Source organism: Miscanthus floridulus, chromosome 9, assembly GCF_019320115.1.
Source record: "Miscanthus floridulus cultivar M001 chromosome 9, ASM1932011v1, whole genome shotgun sequence".
Taxonomy (NCBI): domain Eukaryota; kingdom Viridiplantae; phylum Streptophyta; class Magnoliopsida; order Poales; family Poaceae; genus Miscanthus; species Miscanthus floridulus.
Genome location: NC_089588.1, coordinates 55,951,240 through 55,962,057, shown reverse-complemented (window position 1 = coordinate 55,962,057; position 10,818 = coordinate 55,951,240). Strand labels below are relative to the sequence as shown.

At 39.9% G+C, this 10,818-nt stretch overlaps 1 protein-coding gene across 1 annotated transcript; it reads right to left on the bottom strand.

Annotated features, from left to right (window-relative positions):
* Positions 1-643: 643 nt before the first annotated feature.
* On the bottom strand, positions 644-1,534 carry LOC136479947 (B3 domain-containing protein Os03g0212300-like). Its single transcript, XM_066477644.1, has 3 exons — positions 1,517-1,534; positions 1,047-1,343; positions 644-820 (listed from the first exon to the last, which is right to left on the bottom strand). The coding sequence occupies exons 1-3, from the start codon at positions 1,532-1,534 to the stop codon at positions 644-646; spliced, it is 492 nt and encodes a 163-aa protein (XP_066333741.1).
* Positions 1,535-10,818: the final 9,284 nt, after the last annotated feature.

Genomic DNA, 10,818 nt, shown 5'->3' with positions numbered 1-10,818 from the left:
GGAGACTTGATTGGATGAATTCCGTTATTCATGTTTACCATACTATAAATCAGAAAGAGAACAAGAAAGAAACCAGAAGGCAAAACCAACCAACAGGGGCTACGGCTACCAAATGACCAAAGGACCTGATCTACACCACGCTCAACAGAGTTTAACCCATGCAATCGATATGTTTGTGTTAACTTCTGTTGAACTTTGAATTAAGTGGGTTAAACTCTGTCTAGCCCCCGTTGGTTGCTTTTGCCTGCAGTTCTCTTTCTGATCTGTAGTATACTAACGGTGTTCACCCTTTTCTGATCGGAGGATGTGGGCGAATAGATGTTGAAATTTTTGGGAGCCTAAGACAGTCCGACCCTAGGAAATATAGATGATCCGGATCACTACGAGTCGATGAACAACGAAGTACAGTGATGGCAACTATCAGGGGACATCCAACTAGTCCATAGAACCCAACAATTAGTTTAGGATACAAACAGGTATGGACTAATAAAACAACTAATTGGCTAATTTTTTGCCATGGCTAACTAGTCGTAGTCCATCCAAACAGGGCCTAAGACAGTCCGATACTAAGAAATCTTGATAGACCAGATAATACTTTTGATGAAACAACAAAATACAGATGGTGTCAACTCTTGCACCGAGTTCACCTCCTACATCCGTCGTTTGTCTTGCGCACCTCCACCTTGAGCTCCTCCTCCCATTCCTCTAGCTCCTCATCCTCATCATCGTCATTGCTACAAGTGGCGACGCGGATCACGCTGAAGAAGCAGGTGTCGCCGACGTTGAGGTTGTTGTTAGCACAGAAGGCGCCCCACCCGTACTTGAACGATACTCACCAGACTTTGTTCATGAAGGTCCTCTCTAGGCCCACGCACAAGGACTGCCTAGCCATCTATAGCTCAATGATGCACCGCTGCTTGTAGTTGTGTGCTCGCTTGAAGTCCACTGGCACGTTCTTCGCTTCACACAAAAAAGACTGATGACAAAGAGGACAGTGGTTACTTGCGACATCGTTGGTACATTCTACGTCTCAAGCGAGTGCTCACTAGATACTTAGCTATGAGGTGGTACTTCTTCAGGATCATTGCAAAACTCCTTGGCTCTGTGATGGGCAGGGAGAGCTGATTACTGTCGGCCTCGAAGTCATGTGGGTACTGCTTGCGACGGTTGGTAATGTGGAAGACTTTGACGTTAATCTGTGACCAGCCGTTATACCGCAATAGAAGGTAGTATCCATCGCAGAGGTCAAGGGTGCAGGCGAAGTGACTCCATCCCCAGCGGAGGTACAAGTGGCCACCGTCGGTGATGTCGGGGAACACCTCCACCTTCCACCGGGCCAGGCTCTACTCGTCATCCAGACAAAGCTCAAGTTTCTGGAGAACTCTGACCGCCTGGGCAATCGTAGCCAGCAGCTTCTGCGTTCACAAAGATCAACATAGCTAGATAGAGGGACAAGTTCATTCCGAATGGCAAACCCAAGCAGCTCGGATTCAACAAATAGAAAACAGGCACTTACCAATTTTTCTGCATACATTCTAGGACAAAGGATCTTCAAGCACTCCAGGCATACTTATAGCAGAACAAAGAAGCTTAAAAGACTAAAGAGATTCATTCAAGTAAAAACAAGAATATGTATGGTGAACCAAGGGATCATGATTATTTAGATTTTTATTTGTTAGTGATTTAGCAAGTCGAGCACATCATAAAGGTAAAGATGACCAAGATAAATTAGCAATATGGCATGAGATGTTTTGAAGAACTAGCTAGTGGTATGTTAATGATTTAAATCTTTACGCCAATTGTTTCTCCGTCAACGGTGCCAAAAATGCTTGTTGGTATTTACAAGTGCAAATAGAATATGAAGGATTCCACAAGTGCACAGAATACCATTGTAGCATTTTACCAGGAGTATTTCAGGTATCGTTATTTATATTTTACCATAGGGAAACAATGGAGTAAAGATTATTGAATATCAAAGGAGTATCTATCAGTCAACATACCATCATTGCTAGAGCAAGGGGTAAAGGTAATGATAGGAATTAAGCATAATGACACTCAGGGAATAGATCATTAAGATAATGTAAACTACTCAACCGGGGAGAACAACAGGTGAGGTAGATTCCTATGATATTCTTATTATATGGTCAAAGTATATATACACCCAACTATAGCTAAGACTAAGTCTACTCTTGTGCACTTTGGGACGCTGCTTAGACAGTAGAGCATCATGAAGGATAACTCTACTGACACGACTACGGTCCTACAATTTAAGAACCTGCTCAATTCGGTATGGATTACAAAAACTAGCAGGCGAAGCGCTCTATGAACCCGTACACAAAAGTAACAATAACCTCAACTAAGCAAGATACATATTAAAAGTAAGCATAGCCATGTAGATAGGAATATGATGAATTGATAATATGTCTTACAAGATGTAGAAGTAAAGATACAAGGCTTTGTTGAGCCTCCAAGACTAGATCCGGAACTTGAGCATGAGCCCATCTCGACCCTCACTCCTGAGCTACTAATCTACTACATTGGAAAGTTGCAGACGTATTTCTTCTGGTGTGTCTTGATTTGAATGAGAGATATGAATTAGGGTTTCCAATATGGCTCCAAGAAGGGGGGTAGGGGCTGCTATATATGGAGGTGCCTGGCACCCTCCCCCTCTTAGTTAGCCTCATTGGTACTAAACTTTCCACCATATCTCCCAATTAATCCCGCAACTCATGATGTGGAGTTTTTCTTTTATTTTTGAAATTTATATCTTTTCATTCCGAGCTCCAAATATAGCTAATAATATATATCCGTTTCGATCAGCTCGATGAGCTCTTCACAATGGTGTAGTCCAGTTCACCATTTGAGATAATTTTGTTATATAAAAAATTAAATATCCTACGAGACAAGTGAGAGCACCAAAACTCGTGGAATTTGTTAGAATCAAACCCTATAACTATGTTTGGTGATGGAATTAGGTATATATGCAGGTTATGTTGATGGTTTATAATTGGTGTTAACGACCGTCAACAAGCTCCCCCACACTTAACCTTTGCTAGTCCCTGAGCAAAGCAAAACTTGAACAATGGATCTGGAGTTGCATCAATGTTTTCACTCCTCAAAAGTACACATACGTTCGAACAAGAATTCTCCTCTGGATTAGAATAAACTGATCTGACTTTCAAACTTACCCATATTACCTTCAACCATGGGGCTTATTAGCTTTCACTTGGGTCTTGAACAATTGAAAGACAGAATGATCAAGTCAAGCACTATGTCTCAAGTTCTTTGTTCCACCATTGTTCCGGAGTTTTTGTAAGTTTTCAAAATAAAACTCAGAGATTCCATTGTATGACACTCTCAAGTCTTTCAATATATGTGGTATTTGTGGATCCTCACCAAAGGTAGTAAAGATGTTATGCCTTTTTTTCTCTTCCTACAGCTAAAGCTTATGTGGAGTTCATAGGTAGGGAGAAAGCTAGAGCATACTTGCAATGCATATATTGTAAAGTCAAACCTCGGATCCAAAGAGAGTTGAGTCATACAATCAAATCAAGATGTGCATGTGTGTGGATGTATGGTGGATATATATATCGTGGCTAACCTAATTCTACTTTGCTCCTTGAAAACATCTCTCTCTTTTGAAACTTAGAAACATTTGCTAGAGAAGAGGGGCTATCTTATTCATCTCTCTTTCTATTTTTTAGGTGGGCATCTAAGTACCCATTGTTTTCAAAATCTCGGACACTTTTGTGTCTATTATTTTCAATTCTTTTTTTATGAATAACTTTTGCATAGCCCCATGCCTCTTTTCTACAACAGAACTTTGAGAGAGATATCAACAAAAAGTTTGAGCATTTATTTGGTGGATGGAAAACCTAACAAGCATGTTTTTGTGTTCACCCCCAATGTAGGAGTAAAATATTTTTGGGTGGATCAAGATGGAATGGCATGTTTTTGCGCCTACCCCTAGTGTAGGAGTAGTGCATATGTGAGTGGAGTGTACATGATCTTGATTTTAAGAGCATGACAAACCTCTCATAAGGGTCAACAAAGCTTGAGTGGAAGTTTTCTTAATCTAAATATCATATATGGCTCTGGTAGGAATTCAAGCTTTGTCATACAGGAGCTCATCATGTAGGATTTTTATGTTTTTTTCAAAAGATAAATCTCTAGAACTTTAGTATCACTTGGAACAAGATAAACAACAGCTCAGACCTTCTCATATCATATCTGTCAATTACCTAGACTTAGATCAAGCATATGCTACCAACAAATTCTTACATCAAAACAGTCTCATCCAAAACTCGGGAGAATTCAAGGCTAAAAACTAGGTACTTGAAAGGATTTATGACAGAGCAACTATTCATCATTTCTATTGCAAGAGATTATCCTGAGAGTTCTACTATTGAGCTCCTAAAACCAAAAAACTAGACACACACACTTTTATTTTGTTTTCATAATTTAATATCACACCTTAATATATATAGCTAGCTAAGATAAATTTTTATTTTTATTTTAGTTTGTTATGCATCATTTTATTTCATTCAAACTTAAAAATAGTAAAACCAAAAAGGAAAAGAAATACTTAGCTAGATACATGGGGATGCTCCTCCCTCAAGCTGGATGTTGTCGTGGTATTTCTTAGATTGAGTCTACCAATCAGAAGTCTTTCTCATCCTTCCAGAAGTATGGTTCCTTGTGCAGCGAGTGTAGCGATAGTTCGGGAAAATGTACTTCGGATGGATGGCTTTACTCTTGATCATCCTGCAAAATACTCCAGCAAGAACACCCAAAACTCGTGGCATAGATTAGGATATGGGGTTAACGGTCAGCCATTCAGAGATTTGTTGTCCTTAAGGGTTTAGATAGATTTTTTTAATTGACAAAGTTATAGCAGGATGTCTATTCAATATTTTTGGATTTTCTTATTTATATAATGAAGAAAGAAAATATGCATGCATGATATTTTTATTTTTTATGCCACCACAGTGAATATTCCCTTGGGCTTTTACACACCGAGAAATTTTTTCACATGGGGCTTAAAGTTTTATGATGCAATAATAATGAAGCTTTTTATTTTTCTTTTCTAAATGCAATGCTCATACAAAAAAGTAAATATGCTAAAGTGAAAAGTAATTCATTCAATAGTAAAAAGTAAATATGGATAACTACCGATGTTACCTCATGGCCAGGGTTCAAAATTTTAAGTCCTCCGGATAGGACTATTTTCCTATCTTGTTCTTCCTTGGGTGCATTAGTCGATCTTGGGGATGGAGACCCTAATGGTTGCACCTCTTGTGACTCTAGTGACGATGTTAACTTTTCTTTCCATACCTGCTTGGCCTATGAACTTGACTTTGGCGGAGTAGGTTCATCTTTCACAAGTTCTTTAGGTTCTTCATCTTCTTTCCATTCATTCTTTGGGGCTTGATTCTTTTGGTTTCAGGATGATCAATGTCTCCTCCTAGAGCGGGATTTCTTCGGCTGCTCATAAGTGGTATAACTATTGAAATAACAATGTTCCTTTTCTCTAGGGAATTGCAAGTGGATTTATCCAAATATGACGTAGATGATCGTGTTGGTGGTGTTGAGGAATGGTCTTCCTAGAATGATAGGTGTATCATCTTCTTCTTCTCCCATGTTTAGAACCATGAAGTAGGTAGGGGCAAACTGATCATGTATTCTTACCATGACATCTTTTGCTATTCCCTCTAGAAATCAGAATGATTGGTCTGCCATCTGCAATTGCATATATGTAGGGAACAAAGGTTCATCACCAAATAAGTATTCATATGTTACCTTAGACATTATATTGACACCCAATCCAATGTCGCAGAATATCTTGTGGAAGATTCTTTGTCCAATGGTACACTCGATCGTTGGTACGCCTGGATCATCCTTCTTAGCAAGGAATGGTGAAGCGAGGAGGTGGTCGTACTTTGATCAGAGTGTGTTGATCATGTTAACTGATTCTTCTTGTGGCTACCTGGCTTTGTTCTTTCTCCCTCTCCTGTTGTTATTCTTCTTAGTCACTATTGTCTCTTCGGGCAGGTACGGTGTTTGCGGATGTCCAGGAGATTGCAAGATGCGGTTCTTGAAAGAAAACTTCTCATTTTTCTCCATGATTGTTGTGACACCCCAAAAATTTTCACTTTTGAAAAATAGGATTTAAATGATTATTTTGGTATTTGATGTGCTCATGAAATATAGGAAAATAAAAATTTTCATTAAATTAAAATTCATCATAAGGTAGCAACATGTTTGAGCATACATGCTTCTGCATTTGGATTTTTATAATGAGTGGTTGCACCCAAAATTCAAAATGAATTCAAATTCTTTGGAAATAAATTTGCAGGTGGCTTTGAAGTAAAAGAAAAGAAAAGAAAATTAGGAATTAAAAGAATTTAAAAGTTGTAAAAAATTTATTTTTGGAAAACTTACCAAAATTGCTCATTTTTACTTGAATTGAAAAGTATATTGGAAACTATATTTGAATTCGATTTAGATCATATTCGGATTTGGATTGAAAAAGTGAAATAGGAAAAAGAAAAATCTCCTTTTCTCATTCCTGGCCTGAATGCTTGCTCGGCTTGCTCCTCCCCCTTTTTGGCCCGGGACCCTACTCAGCCCAGCCGGCCTATTCTCCCTCTCTCAGCCTAGCTCTGCTCCCGTGCGGCCCATCTCTCCCCTTCTCCACTGCGTGGCCCAGCAAGCCATCCCAGGTCGGCCCAAGCCGTAGCTCAGCCCTGCACGCTCAGCCCGCTCAGCAGCAAAAGCCACCTGGGCACCTCCTTGCTCTCTCTGCTACTCTAGCCCTGCTCTCGCCGACGCCGATAGGTGGGGCCATCCTATCAGCTTTGCCCCCTACCTCCAGCCGTATGCAACGCGTACTCCTCGACCACGTCTGTGTCTGCCCCGTCCACGCCCTACTCAATGGCGTGCACCCTAAGCCACCCTGCCTCTTAAATATTGAGCTCCGTGCCTATGCCGTTCTCCACCATGCTCTAGAGCAAAGCCGCAGTGCCGTCTGTGCCCTAGCGCCGCCCATCCGAATCCGCCGAGAAGAGCCAACGTCGCCGAGCCGATTGGACGCCCCTCCGTCACGGTAAGCTTGTTCCCATGATTGGCGTTGAAGTTGCGAGCACGCCAAATGCCTTTTCTCCCTCTCTCTCTCTCTCGCTCTATCATGGTCTCCCCACGCCGCAGCTGCAACACCACCACCATAGCTCGCCTCAAGCCACCTCTGCTCGATTTTAGCGGCCATAGATCGTTGTGCTTAGTTCGCTGTGGTGATCTCTAGGTCCCTGTGCCAAATCCGAGTCAAATCAAGCTCTATAGAAGCTTTCCCCAATTGGGCTGGCGAGCAATCACCAAACGCCGGCCAAATCGCCGTCGTACCTCCACTATTCTGGTCATTTTTCCCTAATCCCCCTCTCTGTTCTAATCTCAGCCGTCCAATCTAGATCCTACGACCTCCATCAACTGATACCCCTTCGCCGGTTTCTTTTACAAAAGAGCCCCTGTCCTTTTATAGATTCTAACCCGCGGTCCATTGCATATTTCATAGATTATGCCTTCTTCTTTTAAAAGCGTATTTTGTTCAGTTGACTTCAAAAATACGTTTTCAGTTATTTACAGTTTTGCCACTAGATTTATTTAGGCTATAACTTTGTCGTTTTAACTCTGATTTGACCAGTTCAAATTGTGTTAGGTTTGTATTTACGTTGTCTACATGTTCATACTACTATTAAGGATGTTTGCAACTTTTAAAATTTGAGGTTAGATTTAATCTATTATTGTAATAAAGGAAATCTTGTTTAATTCATATCTTTTACGTTTTAACTCCGTTTAAGCCCATTCAAGTTGCATTGGATTCGTAACAACATAAATTACACATTAGTAAAAATGTTTATCATGTCACTATTTCTAGAATTTTATATTTAAACTTTAATTTGAATAATAATTATGCAACTGAATTTTATAAATAAAATATGATTTGTTTTACTTTAGTTTTATGGTTCAAATCTAAATTTGATTTAATTCAATTTATATTATTTATAAAATATCTTATATATATGATTTTATATAGTTAAAATAAATGAAGCCTATAGTTTTCTTTTCCACGTATAAAGCAAATTTATCGGTAGATGTATCTTTTGCACTGTAGCTCCGATTAGCGTGCTCTTCGTGTCTGTGTGTTCGTAGTGAGACATAGATTCGTTTTACAAACTTTTCATCTTGATTTTATAATTGGTGTACTGTTCTAATTTAGATCTATTGTTTGCTTCATGTATGATTGCATGGATGTTTGTGTGGTGCTTTATGATCATGTCCAGTCGGTGAGCTATACGTGGTGAATCAAGAAGCAGATCTTTGAAGTTTTGGACTTGAAGAAGGATCTAAGTTTAAGGCAAGTATAGCATAGGATCTTCCTTGTTGTCCTATTCACCTTTAATCATTTAATTCATGCTGCATGTGTCTACCTTGATTACCACTAAGGATTTCCTAGTACTGTGTACTTTGTTCCTTGATACCTATGGGGTATTGCATTGGGTAGTATGATGCTAGTGCTCAACTTAAGCCATGATCTTGTAACTTGACTAATGGTATATGCAATAAACACTAAAAGATATTTTTTAGCAACATGAAACAAGGGGGCTAGAGCATTGGGATGTTTTTATGGTGCTCTAGATTCCTCTCCCTAAGGACTTATCTGTAAGTGATCATCCGAGACTTACAGTACAGCTGTGAGGGCTACATGGCTCTGGCTTGAGCTCAGTATGAGGACCTTTTCTAGCTTGTTAGAGGTTACCTTTATTAGCGTAAGAATGGCTTGACGAATCGGGTATAGGACAGCCTCTACTCTTATGTGTGTAGCCATGAGGGAATTGTGCCATTTGATAGGGGGGTTCCTACATCTATTTGCTGAGTGAATCTAATGACCCTAACTTGTTAGACGAACCTTTGAAAGGCTTCATAGTGAACCCTGCTGACTTTCCTTGGTAGTGGGTTAAGAGGCTCGTGACCTCAGGCGAAAGGGTAAATCATGACTCACAGTGAAAGTGTACTACTGGTATATCAGCCATGCTCAGGGTCACGTGCGGCCTTGGAACCCTTATGGAATAGATCATGAACACTGATGATACGGATGATAAAGATGCTCACTAATGATTACTGATTATGCTATTCATTATTCATGTTTATATGGGCTTGTGAATAAACTTGTTGCCACCCAACTACTAAAAGATGACTCATTAAAAGCTAATTGCAGTTAAACCAGTGTCAGCCTTCTTAGCCTCATGAACCCCATGTTATATTTGTTGAGTACGACATGTACTTACACTTGCTTTATTTTTTCAATTATTTGGATAAAAATCCCGAATGGCTACCAGATTGCTAGAGTTTGAAGAAGTTAGGCTTGTGATCAACCATTCAGTTGTCCCTATGGAATTGGAGTCTTTACCCGAGGATCGGAGTTGTCTTTCTGCTATTTGCTGTCTAAGGTTATATCCTTTATACTAAGTATATTATATATTAAGCATTGCCTATTGATATTACCTTTATTTGTAGCTATATGTGAGATTTGACTTCCTAGGCTCACATATGGTGTGTATCTGGTTTTGTTCTTAAAACCGGGTGCTACAATTGTGAAGCAGATCTTGGCATTGTCCGCGTAGATGATGGCTTTTGTGGTGCTTAGAAAAGGTGCCCAAAATAATAGGTGCCCTTGCATCTCCACCTGTTTCCAAAACCACAAAATCTACGAGAACATAGGATTGTCCCACTCGAATAATGGCGTCTTCAAGAACTCCCTCGGGGTAACAGAGTGACTTATCTACAAGCGATAAGCGCACATTTGTGTACAACAAAGTATCTCCATTAATTTGATCATAAATTACCCTAGGCATGATGTTGACACTTGCTCCGAAGTCACAGACAGCTTCTTGGAAAATATGAGGTCCAATGGCGATGGGGATGATAGGTCTTCCTGGATCGCTCTTCTTTTCTAGCAAGGTATAATCTATCCACCTTCCTGTCGATGGTTGTATACAATAATATGCTGCATTGTGAATATCGATAAGATTTGCAGTTTCTAGATTTTCCGGTTGCCACGAAATCTTACCTTTATCGGATGGAGGAATAGTAGCTGCCAGCTGAGCTATTTGTGATTCTATCATTTTATTAAAACTATGCTGGTTTTTAATGGCAGAAGCAAAGCTATCTGTTCGATTATTTATGTTCTCTAGAATTTTATCATTGGTAGCTACCTTTCTAGATAATCCCTCCATAAGTTTGGTTTGGCCATCAATTAATTCTCTCAAGGGTGGTTGATTGAAATTATTAAAATTATTACCTTGAGAATTACCTTTGTTGTTGGGCCTCTATTGCTGGTTCCGTCCTTGATTTTGTTGAGGACGGAAGTAGTTGTTGTTGTTGACAAAGTTCACATCCTCTTGGGTTTTAGGACAGATGTTCCTTGAATGCCCAATGTTTCCACATACTTCACATGTCATGCGAGAATCATGAATGTGCATGACTTCTTGCTTCTCATTGGCTTGATCTTCAAGCTTCTTTATTAGCAGGTCCATCTTGGCAGATAACATGTCTATCTCCTTGAGTTGATGCATACCTCCACCTCTCTTGCGGGTTTGAACATGTTCTTGATTCCAACCTTGGTTGGAGGCCATCTTCTCCACAAGAGCTGTTGCAGCTGGTATGGTGAGTGATAGGAATGAACCTCCAGTAGCAACATCCATAGTCTCACGGGTATTTTTGGTCAACCCATGGTAGAAAGTCTGCATGAGTAGCCAATTCTCC

Excerpts from the sequence above, each read along its gene's own strand:
- LOC136479947 (XM_066477644.1), bottom strand. Across the intron at positions 821-1,046 it reads ACCTCATAGCTAAGTATCTA|TACGGGTGGGGCGCCTTCTG; the intron begins GTGAGCACTCGC and ends GTATCGTTCAAG.